General features: G+C 35.4%; 2 protein-coding genes across 4 annotated transcripts in view; one reads left to right on the top strand and one right to left on the bottom strand.

Moving 5' to 3' along the window:
• The first annotated feature begins 1,294 nt into the window (after positions 1–1,294).
• Positions 1,295–2,116, top strand: LOC124367667. The gene has a single exon (XM_046824715.1). It carries the CDS (start codon positions 1,295–1,297, stop codon positions 2,114–2,116), a length of 822 nt encoding a protein of 273 aa, XP_046680671.1.
• An 8,233-nt stretch (positions 2,117–10,349) lies between these two features.
• Positions 10,350–18,574, bottom strand: part of LOC124365434 (synaptic vesicle membrane protein VAT-1 homolog) — a 34,655-nt gene continuing 26,430 nt past the window's right edge. For all 3 annotated transcript variants that reach the window (XM_046821427.1, XM_046821422.1, XM_046821415.1), the window contains exons 5-7: positions 17,215–17,463; positions 14,323–14,564; positions 10,350–10,601 (exon numbers count right to left, since the gene is read on the bottom strand). In XM_046821427.1, coding sequence (XP_046677383.1) covers positions 10,533–10,601; positions 14,323–14,564; positions 17,215–17,463 — 560 coding nt within the window. In that variant the 3' untranslated portion in view covers positions 10,350–10,532. The remainder of the gene's footprint in view (positions 10,602–14,322; positions 14,565–17,214; positions 17,464–18,574) is intronic.

Below are 18,574 nucleotides of genomic sequence, written 5' to 3'. Positions count from 1 at the left end.
GCAATCATGGGAAAGAGTCTACCAAGAAAACAGTGCAGAACGTGCCTACTCTAACTTTATAGCCACATTTTCAGCTGCTCTGGACATTGCCTGTCCTCTTAAGACGTCTCGAAGAAAACCAACCGGAGCCAAGCCTCAAGTAACCTACCATCCAGATGCTATAGAGCTCAGGAAAAGCTTCATTGAGGCTCAAGAAAGCTTTATGTCAAGCGGAAGAGAAGAGGATAAAGTAATTGCCTTTCAAAGGAAGAAGGATTACGACCTGAAATTGAGGACTTTAAGACAAGAGGCAAATGAGACCTTCATCACTAGATCCGACAACAAATCAAAAGCCATCTGGAGCATCATCAACCACGAGAGATCATCCTCTACAGAAACCCCAGTGACCACTTGGCGGCTGGAAATTTCAGGAGAGGTGGACGGTGATCTTGACAAAGTAACTGAACACTTCAATACATTTTTTGCCACTGCAGCTGAGAATTTGTTACACAATACTAACACTCGAAGATCACATGTTGCTCAGTTGAATAACTCTTTTCAAGGAGAAACACTTGCCAACTGGCCGCTTGCGTCACATGAGGAGGTCTTAAATATTGTTTCTTCGCTGAAATCAACATCGTCTGCGGGGGTTGATGGTATTAACTCTAAGATGATAAAGTTTTGTATTAATGAGATTAGCAAGCCTCTTACCAACATCATTAATAAGTCTCTGTCTCAGGGTGAATTTCCTACAAAATTAAAAACATCTAAAGTGTATCCTCTCCACAAAAATGGAAGCTAACAGGAGGTTCAAAATTACAGACCCATATCTCTTGTTCCAACTATTTCTAAAATTATTGAAAAAATAGTATTGGTAAGGCTCTTGGATCACTTAAATATCAACAACCTTCTACCTGAAAGACAACACGGTTTCATATCCGGAAAATCAACCACAAGTGCACTAATTGACCTAGTAGAACAAATTATAGACAACCTTGAGAAAGGAATCACTGTTACAAGTGTTTTTCTTGACCTCAGCAAAGCGTTTGACTCCCTAGACCACAGATTAATAATTCAAAAGATCGAATCTCTGGGCTTTGAGGGAAGCACACTGAGGTGGTTTCAAAGTTATCTCAGCGAGAGATGCCAGATAGTCGAGATAAAACAAGTGCAGTGTGGATTTGAGAGAACTGTAAGGTCCAAACCACAAATGGTCAAACGAGGTGTCCCTCAAGGTTCGGTTTTGGGCCCGGTCTTGTTTGTACTTTTCACTTCAGATTTGCCAAAATACCTCGAAAATCAATGTTATCCAATCATGTTTGCTGATGACACTGTCCTGTTGACTGGCAGTAACTCTTCTGAGCTCTTAGATATTAACACCTATATTTCAGTGAGCATGGCACAACAGTACTGTGATAGCAATGATCTTGTTTTTAACTCCTCTAAGACAAAACTCCTAGCACTGGGAAGGCTGAAAGATGAGTTGACTGAGCCTCCAGACTTACAACGGGTTGGGACAACCAAACATTTGGGTGTTATACTGGACGAATGTCTTTCCTGGAAAGATCATGTGGATCAGTTATGCTCTAGACTCAATTCTGCAGTTTTTGTATTGAAGAGAATCAAGGCAGTAGCCACATCAACTGCAACAAAAACTGCATATCATGCCATCTTTGAATCCCACCTTCGTTATGGGATAATCCTCTGGGGAGGCTCTACAATTGACAACCTTGAACGAGTCCTTATTGCACAGAAGCGTGCTGTTCGGGTCATGGCTGGTCTTCAACCTCGGGATAGCTGTAGAGAAGCCTTCAAGTCTCTTGGAATTCTCACAGTGGTGTCCATCTACATCATTGAGGTCATCAATCACGCAGCCTCACGTGGGAACTTGCCCAGAATGAGTGCTGTCCATGATCATCACACGCGACATGGTAATGACTTCTCCCTACCGATACACAGGACAGCACTTTTCTCCAAGAAACCTTGCTACGCTGGGGCAAAGCTGTTCAACTTACTTCCTCAAGACTTCAAAAATTGTGACACCAAAACCTTAAAAAGAAGACTGCTAAATTGGCTCAAAGACAGATCCATCTACACCCTTGACGAGTTCAAGACTTCAATAAACAGTTTTCATTAAAACATGACATGTAATGTAAATTATTTCATATTGTAATACTTTGACACCTATTCTTTTCTTGATGAAATTGAATAAAGTTTTCTGATTTCTGTCCTGTTAAACAATTCAACAGCTTCATCTATTTCACCATTTGTCTTCAAGGAAACGTGTAAATGCAAGTTTTCATCAAGAAGAGATCGAAATTGGTCCCAGTCAGTATATTTAGAACTTAACCGCAGTGGACCCTCTGTAGTAATGGCAGATGAACTTAAAGTGAAGATCAATGGAGAATGGTCTGAGGATAAATCAAGACAAGATTCTACACGTGTGTACGTTTGGGAAATACCTTTAGTCACGAAGAAATCAAGTAAATCAGGAATTTTTAAGGGATCAGTAGGCCAATAAGTCGGTTCTCCCGTAGAAAAATATTGATAGTTATTGTCGTTGATAGTCTTAAGGAGATTACGGCCTCTGGGATTGCACAGCCGAGAGCCCCACATGGTGTGTTTCACATTAAAGTCACCCCCCGCAATAAATCTACAACCCAAGGTATTGAAGAAGTTGCTGTATTGCTGGTATGAAACGTTATGACGAGGAGGGGTATACACAGAAGATACCGTGAGTGGACCTGACCAGTCTTCAATCACAACACTGGAAGCTTGAATATAATTATACTTATAAGCGGTATGGCATGGTGTTTTATACTATTTTTAACTAATACCGCACTACCACCATGAGAAGTATTATCTGGATGATTACAGTGATACAGAGAGTAAAAAGGAATTTTGAAATGTGTCATATCTGTGAAGTGAGTTTCGGAGATAAGCATAATATCAACTTTATGAAGACCAAGAAATATTTTAACCTCTTGAGTATGGTTACTCAAGCCATTGGCGTTCCAAAGTGCTATTCTATAAAAATTATTCATTTTAGCTTCGAAATTACAGAAGACAATAGGTCCATTAAAGTACCTATCTGTTCAGCCTGTTGTATCATTATTTTTTCAAATTTGCTGAAAAAGTCGTTAAGTGTTTTACTTAAAGCGTTTTGAGTACTGTTATCTTCAAACATCGAGTTGGATGCCACCTGTGCATATGATCGTCCCGGCAGGATTCGAACAGTGGATGGACTGGGAGGTCTTACCACTTCTTAGGCTCCCCGAGGTGATTGATCATGAGTTTTACTTTCAGGTACTTTGGGTCTGATCGGGGGAAACGATTTTTGTTTAAGTTCGCGGTACACAGAACAACCTTTGTAGTTCGCCGGGTGGTTTCCCTCACATAGAGCGCAGGTGGGTGGGGTATCACTGGATTTCAAACATGCCCGTGTGTCATGGTTCTGGCCACATTTAACGCACCTGTAAGGGTGCCAGCAATACGTTTTGGTGTGTCCATAACTTTGACATCGCTTACACTGAACGATCTCGGATTTCCTGAGCGGTGGTTCAAAGGTAATTTTTGCATTAAGGAGGTACTCGATATTAAATACAGTATATCTTTGTTACACGGATTTGGTTCCAGATCAACAAAGAACATTGAAAGAGGTGCTTTGGTTTTATGCTGTCTCATATTCATTACGTTGCGAACCTGGAACCCACAGGATTCAATAGCAATCTTAATGTCCGCAACATCAGTGGAAAAGTGCATATTTTTTAAAACCACGCGATATGCTTTCTCTTGTTTGATTTGGTAGGTATGAAAGGTGACCTGCAACTCTTTTAGTTTGTGCACCAGCTTCCGATAACCGTCAATAGTTGTTGTATTAACTTTGAATTTGTTTTGGCTGAGGCATTTAAATGTGTAGTTGTCATTTGGGATAACAGTTTCAATAGCGGTTATCATGCTCTTAACGTTTACAACGTTGGGTACGAAGATCGGAGGTGGTTTATCCTCGCCAACATGAGACGGCGGCGTCGATGTGGTGCTCTCATCCATCGTATTTGACCCTCCAATAGCATCGAAACGATTATTTGTAGTTAATGAGAAGCTACTTGGGTTTGAACACAATTTCTTCGATATGTCGGACCGTTCGAAACCAATTTCCTAGGTCTTTTGAATGAACCAGTCACAGTTTGCCAGTGGATGCCGTCATTGCTTTCTTTCTCCTCAGAGTTTCGGGAGTTTGGAATACCTGTAGATATTACTGCTGTCTGGTTATAACTGTGATCATGTAGAACATGAGCACTATCATCAGTGAAAGCATTTTCACAACTGGAACCTGTTTGCATCATGAGAGTCTACAAAAACGTAAACAATCAAAACATAAACACAAACAAGACAAGGTTATGTAACAGGAAGAACAAAAAACATTACATTACGAACAGTAAACTACATCAAAACTATTATCAAAATAAACGAAATCAATTAATAACAGTCCTTATTATCAGTTTGTGAACTATTTCACGAGAAAAAAGCAAGTTTATAACAAATTTCACAGAACCAAATACAATACATGTTCACCAAATAACAAAGTACAGGCAGATGTGAAATTTTTTTCTTAACGCTCAACAAATAAACTAACTATTTAGTAGCTTATTGATGGTTAATCTTTTTATAGTAAAGCACTTTGATGTAAGTATTCTCACAAATACAACAAAATGCCAGTTAGGCCTAGATCATTTTAGAATCTTTGATTCTTGTCGTAACGAGTGCTTGGTTCCATTGTTGCCTGTGCAGACTGTATTTGAACATTATTCCAATGCGACAGTACGGTTTATACAGTGTGAGCTTGGTTCCATTGTTGCCTGTGCAGACTGTATTTGAACATTATTCCAATGCGACAGTACGGTTTATACAGTGTGAGTTAAAAGTATGGATACACTCTGTTTAATTTTTGATGGAGGGGTGAAACTCGGGACACCTTTCTAGGAAATAAAAGTGAACCTATTAGTAATTGTTATAACTTTGCCCATTTCTCCAAGATGGGATTTTGGGGGGAGGCAGCTCAAAAATTTTAAATGTAAAAACAAAAGGCAACTCATTGAAATAAATTAAGTTAAAAGCATGGATAGATCCTGCTCAACCTTCAATGGACAAAGGTAGAAAAATAAGGACACCCCTGTAGGAAACAAAAGTGAACCATTTCCCCAAAATGGGATTTTTGGGGTGCAGTTTAAAATTTTTTAATGTAAATTACAGTAGCACTAGATTCAAGATATTTTATTGTCATTAAACAATTTACATGCAAAAGACAAAATCAGACGAGCAATATTTAACAGTTTACTCTAAAACAATAGTATATTTAAAAGTATAAATAAATAATTAATTAAAATTCATAACTAAAACTTAATAAATAAACATTACACACACAAACTAAGTACAAATAGTAAATAAAAATTATAAATAAAAAACTAAGGGTATTAATCATATGATAAATATTCGTCAAGAGAGTAGAAAGTATTCATTTTTAATCATTTACTTGATACTAACTTGAATCTATTCATTTCTACACTAAAAGTTCCCTGAGGTAGTTATTAAATAATTTAATCTTCACGAAGATGTGGAAATACAATCACAATTATGTTAAGCAATAAGACCACTAATACTTACAAACCTGTGTTTTTTATATCAGATGTTCAAACTGATGTCCCAGAACATTTTGACAATGTCCAAGCCTGTTGTAGAAACTTGAAACGGCAGGCTGTATGAATTCACGTGGGACTTTGTGAATTTCTGCTACTATTTTGTCTCTGAGGCAAAATTAAGGCACTGGGGTTTTGTTTTATAGACGTTTTTAATGTAACCCCTTACAAATTAGTCAAGTGGAGATAGATCTGACAATGTTGGTGGCCACTCGATACTTTCTCTTCTCACTATGTAGGGATTTGGAAACATTGTTTAAACCATTACAGTGGTTTGTTGCTACTTAGATAGCTGGATAAACCTTGTTTTATAACATTTCCTGGTATACCTCGGCATTAAGGTTTTAATCAATGAAGGGCCCAACAGACTGATCTCTTACAATACCAAGCCAAACATTTAATTTTCAGAGTGCTGGGTATATTACTTTCTCATCTAATGAGGGTAGACATCAGCCCAATACTGAGCTTGTGTCTGTTAATGTTACTGTTAACATGAAAGTTGCTTTATCTGAGAAAGCAATGTTTTTTAATCTAATTGTATCATTAATCAACGTTCATCATTATGTCACAAAATTCTACTAAGACGATCAAAATTATTCTCACTTAGCTCATGTACTAAACGAACTTTGTACGCTTTATAACCAGTCATGTAAAACTTTATAAACTGATGTTTGAGATATACCTACTATTTGAGAAACATTTCTTGTTGAGGCATGAGGATCTTCTACAATAGACTGTAAAAACGTCAAGTGACAATTCTTAGTTTGTAGCTGATTTTGGACGTCCAGGTTTGGGGCGGTCTGTTTCCAGAAAAGGGACTGTTTTTTGAACTCCTGATTTAGATACAAGGTTTCGATTGGGATAAGTGTCATTAAATAAATTCCTTATTTCATCATAAGATCTCACCTGGTCTCCGTAGCTCGCATCATCAGGATCATAATACGCTCTTGTTCACTTAAACACTCCATTTCAATGTAAAGTATCACAAAAGCACGTCTTAACTTACTAAAAAGTTCACTTCTGGTTCCTGGAAAGGTGTCCAGAGTTCCATCCCTCCATCAAAAACTAAACAGAGTGTATCCATACTTTTAACTCGCACTGTATAATTTCTTGACACTATAAAGCAGGACTTTTTAATTTTGGTTCAATAATTTTCGATGTTAAAACATGAGAAATACATTTCAATACTAATACAACTCTTCACTATTACATACTATGTTTAAAGCACCTAGCCTCCCAGAACATGGGTTAGTCATAATATGAGGAGCGTTTTTTAAGCGAGTAACCATTTTGAAATTCCACTGCTACAGAACTACGGTCGGTGTTCCGCACTTGCACACTGTCTACCTCCATCTTTTAGCAAGCCATAGATGCAATTATGAAAAAGATTTATCTTTTTTACATCTGTTAATGAATATTTAAAATGCAGTCAATTGAGAATTCCGCTAACTGTGAAGTACATGCTGTTATTTGTTTTCTTGGCGCTAAAGCCATGAAAGCAATTGAACCATGAACCAACAATTGTGAAGAGTAAAAACTTTATAAAAGATGGCGATAAAAATGTTCATGAGAAATGCAGTGGACAACCCTCAATTACTTATGAATTGGTGCAGAAAGTTAATGACAAATTGAAAATAAACAGACATTGCACAATATCTTCATTATTGGAAAAGTTTTCTCATTTTTCAAGAAGTGTTCTCTGTGATATTTTTATTAAGAAACATCCTGTATAACAATGTCTGTTGATATGTGACAAAATAAACTCAGGATCTCATCACAGCAGTTTGTTGGGAACAATTTTTGATAATCCCCTAACAGCCTCAATTTAGTGCCAATTGTTTTTTCATCAGAAGAACCATTTTGATGGTCAGCATTGCACCAACAACAACAGCATCAGCATGATCGCGTTCAGTCGCTGTTAAATCATGTGACAATTTTCTATGATGACAGTAAAACAAAAGTTGTTTTTAGATATGATAAAGCACCCTTATTGATGGCAATTATGTATAGAAGTAGGTAAATTTGTGGGCTTTAATATAAAAAAATGTTATGGTACTTAAAAAACATGCCTCGTATTTTAGTTGTATATTGTAAAAATGTCACAAGACCATTGATATCCTTCCGTCACTGAGAAATGAACAAGGCTATCTCCTTCACTGTGTTACTAGATGTAGGAATAACTTGAACTTATTGCGTCTCTACCTTTCAGATCTTGAAATTTGCTGTTGAAACAACTCAATTATATTCAACAGATTGTTGTTGGTGCTAATTGGAAAAAGAAAGTATAGTGTTTTAGCATCTGAGACTTTCTATTTTCTTCACTATTTCATTAATTTTACAGTAACATTTACCTACTGAATTGTATCCTGTATTAATGGTTTGCTTAAAAAAATCATAGAAAATGAGCCTATTTCTACTTCATCACCCTGTATGATGTTAGGCTACTTTTTAATACAGCTGAGATCTGCAAAAGTCATCGTTTCCTTTGTCAGCTGATTCTCACTCTCTCAAACATTACTTATGTAAATAATTCTTTCCCTGCATAAACAATTATTGAATCCTTGGTGTGGCCTACAAGAGCACTAATAATTGTTTTGACAGTCCTACGTTCAAATAGCTGATTTTTTACACTCTTCAACTACCACACCCGGAACATGGGCTATCCCACACTTGCACACATGCCAAACTGCTGCCTCACTACATGATGCCTGACAGCCATAAGATGATACACATTGGCTTCTGTTAGTGTTTATTTGAACTACTACAAATCCACAGTAGTACTGTTTAATTGAAACTACACTCTTACGGTTAACTAAGGAACTATCACAAAAGCACATAGTGAAGTTTTACCTGGACATCAAGTTAGAAACAGAACATCATTGTTTTCTTTTGAAGTTGCTACTGTAATTTGTTGTTCTATTTTGATTGTAGTTCAGTCGGTATGGTAGGAATTATTTGTAATAATGATAAGGACGTTTTATAAATTTTAGATTTGATCAGTTGCGTTGTTGTGAGTTAGGCATTCAGCAGTGTGTAAGTTTTCATAGAATTATGGTGATTGGGATGTGGACTCAATTTATTAACCACGATCTGACGTGATGAATCCGGAGATTCTGGTGGCAGTTAAGTAAATGAAGATATTACTGAAGTGAATCATAATGAACGAGAAATATGCTACATTACCGTTGTAAACTCTGTACTTAAAGGGTGAACACCAAAATGAATGATAAAATAGTGTTACGTTCCCTTATGGAATAATAATTAATAGACTATGAAATGTCAGATAATCTTTTACAAGATTTCATGTGCTTTAATGTATCATGATGAAAAGTATTGTTTAATACTCGTCTTGAAAGTTTTTTTGCAGCTCTCAATAACATTTTCCAAGCTTCGCTTCTTCTTGTGCGTAAATGCAATCTACAACCAAGCTCACAATAGGTCACTTTCGAGACTAGTAATGAATTGTATTAGTTTTTACCATTTCTATAACTTCACAAAGTCCTCTAATAGCTATATAAGAATTACTGCTGCCTGTAATGTTTCCTACTTTAAAAGTACGAAAATTTGTAGCTTTTTCATATTTGTCTATGAAAACATCCATCTTAAAGGAATAATGGGGAAGCAAATATCATACAGTAGCTGTAGTCTTATGTTACAAGATAGGAGGCCTTGTAACAAACACTTAAGTTACATGTACAATTTCATTCTGAAGATGTGCGGTCAGCGACAATCCCAAATTTCTTAAAGAAAAATACAATAGATTTTTTAAGCCTACTGGGTGAAAAGCTTCAATGATGCTTTACCGAATCCCTTGGATGTACATGTACCCTCATCAAACTCATTTTTGTCTGTTTGGAAGTGGAATTTCATCCAAAATTTAAGTCTACAAACACACTAAACACTAAGCAAATCCAAATTAGGGATATCACCATCGCCTTTAAAATCATTTTTCATTTCAGCATTGAACTCTTTATATTGTCTAGATACCAATAAATCGAAAGAATATGCTCGATCTTTGTAAATGGTTGATAATTTTACCAACAATTTGAAGTGTTTGGTTTACAATTAATACATTATTTCCATTTATATGTCTGTTCTCAGTTTTGTAACCATATTATAACACGAATGGTATCTTTTTGTTTCATTTCAAATTAGTGTTTATTGTATGAAGTAAATTAAAAAATGTCTAGCTATAACATAATCGGGCGAATTAAATAGCCTATGTAGCAGAGGTTTGAGTACGTTGTTAAGGTTTCAGTAACCTAAATCATGCTTCCTTCTACTTCCAAGGCAGAGAAGAAAGGTTCAGCAGAAACTCCATGACTACTGTTGGATAAGATCACTTTTATTGTAATATTAATCAAACTGTTTATGGTACTACACAGTTCAAACTGATACATAATTCTGTAAATAAAAAAAATATTCTTTTATGTACAACATACTCTAAAATCTACTTGATTGTCTTAAAATGTCAAATCATAAACAAAATGTCATATGCAGCTCGACATCTAATTGAATAAAACTTTAATAGCAAAACATTGAGATAATTGTATCTATTCTTTCCTAAATCCACCATTATTACTTCTGCTTGCTTATTTATTTTACTAAATTACTCTCACTTTTACAACTGAAATCTGGTAAAGTTTCAGCATTGCGTAAGAAAATAGCAACAAGAAATCAGCAAATAAATATATTTCTGTTACAAAAAATAGTAAAAGGTTAACAATAATTTAATTCAATGATTACAAATATATAAACAATTTTGTTGTTTAAAACATTTCAAGACTGTAACAAGGACGGCAGCTTATAACATCACTCTAGAGGAACTTGACACCAACGTCAGATAGACTGTTATATTCATTCCACTTTAAGAAGAACCTTCCCAATGTTTTTTCTCTCAGCTAGTAGTTTGATTGCTTCTGATGCCTGAAAAGAAAACAATTTTATCAATTTATTATAATAAACTAGACAAATATCTTACAGAACATAGTAAACTTTACTCAAGAGAACCCAGTCATAAAAAATCTAAAACATTACAATTTTGTTTTTTTATTTTTCACTCTTGAGAACCATATATTTTATATTTATTTAGATTTTAGCATGACAGTGACATGCAAGCAAGAACATACACTGCAAGAGTTTGTCCTACAGGTGTTGTTATACAGACAGCATTATAGATTGTATTAGATTTCTACATTGTATTGGCTTTATTCTTTCCAAATAACTTACGAGAACAACAGGTTGGTAATTGGGCCAACTTATTGACCCAACCCTGATCAAAAGATATGTTAAGAAAAAATGTCAAATCAAAATGAATCAATAAGAATTTCTAAAATTAATTGAGTTTTACCATCTGTATTATTATTAACAAGTGCCTAAATAGTTGATAAATATCCCGGATAGATTGATTGCATGACTTTAACCCAATGTTGGCTTACAATGTTTCTTTACGTACGCAAATACGGTTTCAGCTAATCCTCATTTTATGTGTGGCTAGAAAATAACCGGATTAGTGTTGGTGGAGCCACAGAACAAACACAATAAGGCTGAATATTGTATGGCTAGTCATAGGATTCCACCCCTCCTCATGTTTCATCTGGCTCCTGTACTTATTCCGCCCGATAATATTCTGTAATCCTATTCATGACTTCCGTCACTTTTTCTTTTATGGCTTCAAAGTCTCATATATCGTTCCTTTCAAAACTGACTTTACTTTAGAGAACAGTCACAGAGGGCTAAGTTGGGTGAGTAGGGTGGATGACCCAAGATTGGGATGTTATGTTTGGCCAAATATGTCTTCACTGACAAAGCTTTCTGAGCTGGAGCATTGTCCTGGTGGAGGATCCATGACTTGTTTTTTTAAAAATCATTCTGTTTTCTGTGCACACGCTCCCGTATCAGTTAGGGGCTATGACGTATAATATCAGTTTTTGGTCTACCAATGCATGTGTCGTCACTTCTGTTCACAGATTTTCCAAGTTTGAAAAGAAATTTGATGTTAAATTGTTATTCTTTCTGGATACTAAACATTTTTCCGATGCAGAGACAAAAGGTTTATCTGTTTATAGCTGCGCTACGGTGTTTAGCCTTATTGGGTTCATTCTGTCACTCGCTAATACTAATCTGGTTATTTTCTAGCCACACATTGTATGATGCGAAATTGAAAATTTCAACAGAAGTTTATGTAGTGATAGATTAGCAAGGGGTGGAAGGAAAGGGTCCTCTTATTTTTGTGAAGCTTGTAAAACAAAACAGGTAAAAATCCCAAAATTTTATTAAAAATACCATACATACAAAAAATAATGTTTTGACTTATAAAGTGTACGAGGTCTGTCCAAAAAGTATCCGACCGCCGACCAGTAGGCGGCCACGGCGTAACCGACCGGCTCGAACCGGTTATTGGAGGGGAGGGGCGAGTCTACTCCTTCCCATATTAGGCATTGAATACGATCCGGTCACTCAGTGAGAAACAGCGCTCTGTTCCGTACAGTACTGCCGTGTGTATGTGTCACATTTCAATATTACTGAACGTGTTGAGCAGCGCATTTGCATTAAATTTTGGCAAAAACTTGGCCATTCAGCATCAGAGACGATTACTATGATACGGAAAGTTTATGGTGACGTGTCTATGGGTGATACACAAATAAAAGAGTGGTTTAAAAATGGCCGCATATCAGTGGAGAGTGATGACCGATCTGGCAGGCCTTCAATGGCCAGAAACGCTGAAAATGTTGAACGTGTTCGTGCAGCAATTAATGAAAACCGTCGATTGACTGTCCGAGAGCTGGAAGAAGATTTAGGAATAACAAAATCATCAGTTTGTAACATTTTACACAAAGATTTAAAAATGAACCGTGTTTTGGCAAAATTTGTTCCTCGGCTGCTAACAGAAGACCAAAAGAACTGTCAACTTGAAATCCCACAGGACAACCTGGATTTGGTAAAAAGTGACCCAGGGCTATTTAAAAAAGTTATTACTGGTGATGAGTCATGGGTTTATGGCTACGACCCTGAAACAAAGGCTCAATCTTCACAGTGGAAAACTCGCGAAGAGCAACAGCCGAAAAAAGCAAGACAAAGTCGAAGCAATGTCAAGACAATGACTGTTTTTTGACCAGGACGGCATTGTTCATCACGAATATGCTCCAAGAGGCCAGACAGTGAATAAGGAGTATTATCTTGAGGTCCTAAGGCGGCTATGAGATGCAGTGTGAAGGAAAAGACCTGAACTGTGGACAAGCCGTGACTGTATCCTGCACCACGACAACGCGCCAGCTCATTCCTCAAATCTTATTTAGCGTTTTTTGGTCAAACACGACATCAACCAACTACGACAGCCTCCCTACAGTCCTGACATAGCTCCTTGTGACTTCTGGCTATTTCCGAAATTAAAAATTCCTTTGAAAGGAAAAAGATTTGACGATGTTGAACGAATAAAACAAGATGCGACGAAGGACCGGTTAGCCATTCCACAAAATGAATTTAAGGAGTGTTTCCGGAAGTGGGAGGAGTGTTGGAATAAGGTAGTGGCTTGTGGAGGGGAGTACTTTGAAGGGGACCACATTGCCGTTGTTGCAGAGTAACGTCAGTCATGCCAGACGTCAAGGCCGGATACTTATTGGACACACCTTGTATATACTAAATGTAACAATCAGAATAAAAACATACAATGTAAGTAATGCATTCCATTTTTCTTATTTCTTGGCTAATTTTAGTCTGAGTACTCTAGTAATCTACATACAAATAAATTGATTGGAAAGGGTTGGAAAACATCTGTATAGGCCTCAAATTTCAAGATGACAAGAGTTTATAAATCTGAAAAGGCAACAATAGACATGAAAAGAGGGCTGTACAGGCAATAGAAAAATGTAAATACTTATAAAAAATAGGAGGATTTAGCAATCTCAATGATTAAGGTGCTAATTGTTGGATTGTATAGACTTATCTATGTTTTTTTATTAATTTCTCTTTCAAAAAAGTTTTTAGACAGCTTAGATTTTTAGAAATTTTCACTAGTAAATGGAATGAAAATTTAACCATTCCCACTCCGTAGACGGATATATTCCTATGATAGACTGACTGAAACGCCATACACGATTATATGCTTATATCCGAAATCATGCATTTTCTTTTGGAGTTTTTTAGGGCCAGGCCCACACTCCAAGCTTATCGCAGTTGACTAGGTAGTATTTTTAGACAACCTACATTCCAAGGCAGGAGGAGGAGGGTGCTCTTTGTCTAGCTCTAGTATCCTACAGTAATAACCAAATATATGACATCTGCACAGATAAGATAAGATGATAGACCTTAGATAAGAAAATGCTCTAATAATTAGTAGCTGATATAATTTTTCAATTTGTATTAATAAATGTGCTAATTTTAACTCAAATGTCCTGTTTTATGTTGTTTGTGTTTATCTCTTATAGCATGTTTATAATGAAAATTAGCTTTGAACTTAAAGAAAAATATATTTTATAAATGTCTTGGTGTACAAGGAAGATTTTGGAATTCATTAGTAGTGTATGAAGGGTTAAACACATCATAAATTAACCTGTACATTTTGTGGAGATAGATGACCCTGATATCTTGGAACATTCATTGTCTGTTAATATCAATCAAACATGACAATATTATTGGCTCCTCTGACCTTGGAAAGGGGGAAGACTGCGTGTATCCGTGGTTCTATCAATCCTTGCTGACACAGAGAGAAGATTTGTTCGACTGCAGTGTGGAAGGTCTTAGGGTTGTCTCGCAACAAAGTGCCCAAATGCAGACCACACACAGACTTGTTGCCCATCACCAACTCTTGCATTGGCACCACACTAGACGCTATTGATTCAAAAGCTTTCGCCACTTTGGATTCATCCTCTTGTACCACACAGTTAACTCCTGTAACAAATTCACTTTTCCCAGATGTCAATATTCAAATAACATACCTTTACCAATTGATTGCTATAAATGTATTAACCCAGTACCAAATGGCGATCTCTCACTGTTACACCTGTATTGTAAAGAACTCTTTCTTTAGATCATTTGCTATTTAGCAGCCTCAATAATGAAAATTAGAACCCAAAGCTATCCTCTAGTTCAGCATTACTCAACCTTTTTAGTTGTGTAAACCACTTATATCACAAGTACTTACTAACAAAAACACATATTCATGTGTGTGCACACGAACATACATAAAAATGTTAAGTTTGTGCGTTCATGTACGCACGGTGTTTAAAAATATAAACCAAGTTGATGTATTATGCAGTAAGACAGTAAAAGTTTCAGGAAAAATAATTAAAAATATACTTATAACGAATCTAAATATCTTTATTCAAATTTATATAATAAAAATACGCATTATGAAATTATCTACACAATGAAAAATAATACACAGTATAAACAAACAATCCTATTTTTGACATTGTTTGTTTTATACAAGACAAAAAAATGGATTGAAACTAGACAGTTTTTGTCTTAAGTACTTTTGACATTCAAGTCTTTTCCTGTACTTTTCCCCCCAAAAATACGAAAGTTGAAAAAGTATGACCACACAAGTTAAGTGATAGAAAACTCCATCAAATAATGTCTCAATGCAATTTTGGCAGCAGCTGAATATAATTGTCAAACAGTTATCCAGAATGGTATTAATGACTTTTTAAATAATGATTTAAGAGTCTGGTCACATGAAAGTTCAATCAGTGAATTTTCTTCATTCGGTGACAATATACACTTTTCATCAAAAGGGTTTCTGATCTACTGGATTTTATCTCCAATTTTTGGAAAGTAGCACATAAAACATATATAAAAATGAATACTGACTGGTCAAGAGTACTCATTCACATGAATAGTGACAATATATACAACTGTTACACTAGTGGTAAATACATTTGGTTTTCAATTTTAATTTCATATTATAATTTTAGCTGTAAAAAGATTAATTATAGCATTTTAACAAATGTGTGATTGTAATTACCTCAGATGTGATGCCAAAGAATGAAGGTGATTTTTTGTAATGGGGACTAACTAATGCCTCATTAATTTTGACTTGATTTCTAGAAAGACATGAACAAGTTAAAATGTGTCAAAACGGTTTTGTTCCACCTTTTGGGCCTATCTTTAGTTTCATTATTATTGCTTCTGGATCTTTTACTGGACGTTTTTTCTCTGCAGGATTAAGTTCATAACATTCAGAGCACTATATCTTTCTGCCAATTTTTCAACCAGTTTTCATTGGTTACACACACTAAGTGCAAGTTTTCATCACATCATTCATAGAGAAAACCCGGAGTTCATCTCACAACTTAGGACTTGTCTTGACAACTTTTTCACTGCAACATGAAGAATATTTGTCACAGACTGATTCAAACCTTGCAAGAGCTTCTCGATGTATGCTAATGAGTCCATTGAAACAAAGGTGCAACTCGACTTCACTTTTGGGACTAAACCAGCGTTAATTCCAGACATAGTGCAAGCACCATACATACACAGCTGGTCCAGTTTACTTCATTTTCGGTTATAAATTTGTAAATCTCATAACTAGTCGTTATGGGCAAAAGCTTGCAAAACAACATTTTTCCTCAATATTGCTTTTATATGGGCAAAAGTTTGCAAAACAACAATTTTCCTCAATATTGCTTTTATATGGGTAAAAGCTTGCAAAACAAAACATTTTTCCTCAATATTGCTTTTAAACCCAAAATGACTAAACTCTGACCTCAACATCGACATGCTTTGTCCTCTTTTCAACCTTTGACGTCACGGCCCTGTCTTGCGTTACTTGTGGCCCACTAGTTGGGAACCGCTGATTTAGTGCTGCTCCCCAACAATTTATTTTTTTACTTCTAACCAAAATCATGGGAGCTGGTTTCAGATTTAATTCACCCCTAGATTTAATTTATGAAAGCGATTTTACATACAAGTGAAACGTTATTGTTTATTATTGTTACTGGATATAAGATAATTACAGTCAAGAAGTTAAGACCAGATATTTGACAAAAACAATAAACCTAGTTCAATCTAAATTAAACAATATTTGAAAAATATTTTTTATACATATAAAAAGTTTAAAATTACAAGAAACAAATTGCTTAACTCCAATGCGTACCTGCCATTCCTATTATAAATACTTTTTAATTTAGAACATCAATAAGTTTGATCCTGCACATTTAAATTAAATGGTCTTCTGTTGTGGCTTATGAGAATATTTAGGATGAGGAGACAAAGAAAAATGGGTAGACTGCAAAGGACTATATGGGGACGGATATGGACTATCCATGAGATATACAATTATTTACAACCATGAAAAAAGGCTATACCACACCACCATTTCTGTGTATAATTAGGTCATATGGATTGTGTTTCCATCTAGTGTAAAGTTGCTTTTAACACCAACCATCATTGATCACAGTGAACTCGATCTACCAATAGAGTAGGTAGATGCACAAAATTTGTGCATAATGATGTGTGCCTACCCTACCATAGAGACCATTCAGGAATAAATCCTTCTTGAGATTTGAAACATTAATTATAAATTTGTAAAAAAACATACCTGTTAATATAACTCGCCCGAATGGTTTCAGTAAATCCACACTCTTCTTAACGTTTTCTCCACCGATGTTGTCAATGACAATGTCCACCTCAGCATCCAAGATGTGTGTGGAATAGTTCTCATAGGTGAAAGCTTCTGTGACCCCGTTGGTGACAATATCATGGTGCTTGTTCTCTGAAGCGGTCCCCAACACTCGAACATTGCCCACCACAGAGGCCGCTAGTTGTGTTGCCGCCCACCCCACACCTCCTGGTGGCCAACATTAACATTCATAATCTTAGCTCAAAGCGGTATCAGAAATATCATCTTTTCATGAAAATTCAACATGTTTTTAAATTCAAATCATTCTAAACTTAGCCAAGACAATTACATTTTTAAAACTTTTGACCATCTTCAGTCACTATTTCTGAACAAAGAGTAAAACTATAAAAATATGGGTATTATGTACAGTATTATAAAAGCTTTAGAGTACTTGTCTTACATTATATTTTAATGAGAACATAAATTGAGCATGCCATGAGATAGTAGCAATAAGCTGTTTATTGTATATAAAACCATTATTGAATTGCACAGTAAACAATTCTTTTAATACAGTAAACTGGAACAATTTAAAAAATTATGTATATTTATTATATTCTATGAAAGAAAATATTCACATATACATACTTGTGATGTATTGAAATTTAAGATTATTAATGTAAGAAATGACCATCAGAAATAATTTATAAAATTAATATTATGAGTATAATTGTAAAAAAGCTATAATGGGTCAAATTTATCAAACTGTTTAAATGACTTTTAGTTTTACTAAAAAATACATTAGATGATATTTTACTTTTACACACTTGTCCCAAACCATTTACACGGTACCTTATTTTGACCATCTTCATATAATGTATGCAGGTTTACACTTATCAGCTTTAAATTCTATGTACACTCTCTTTATAAAAACCTGTTTAACAAAATCTCTGATAGATTTCTTTGTAATGTTTAAATGTCTGTATCACCACAGCTGCATTTTCATTATCTGTAGTGGTTTATCTCCACCAATGCTCATCATTGTTCTCACTTTGAACTGAACTGTACATTTCAAACACAAATTTTAACAATTGATATTCCTATCAGTGATTATATTCCAAATCCTGTTTGCCAATGTCTTAGGAGCTCTCAAACAAAACCGATACTTTGTTCCAAAGACGACTGAACTTATGCTAAAGTTAAAGTATATATATATATATATATATCACGTATATGGGACAGATACGGCCAAATACAAAATAATCAAATCATAAAAAGTAAGGGCTCTGTGATGTAGTGGTAGCACATTCACCCACCAAGCGAGAGATCCAGGTTCGAGTCC

This window comes from Homalodisca vitripennis, chromosome 1 (genome assembly GCF_021130785.1).
Source record: "Homalodisca vitripennis isolate AUS2020 chromosome 1, UT_GWSS_2.1, whole genome shotgun sequence".
Lineage (NCBI taxonomy): Eukaryota > Metazoa > Arthropoda > Insecta > Hemiptera > Cicadellidae > Homalodisca > Homalodisca vitripennis.
The sequence above is the reverse complement of the archived record's forward strand: the minus strand, read 5'-3'. Positions and strand labels throughout refer to the sequence as shown.

What these genes read in the sequence shown, in the direction of transcription:
- LOC124367667 (XM_046824715.1), top strand. Translation starts at nt 1,295, where the DNA reads ATGTTTGCTGATGACACTGTCCTGTTGACTGGCAGTAACTCTTCTGAG.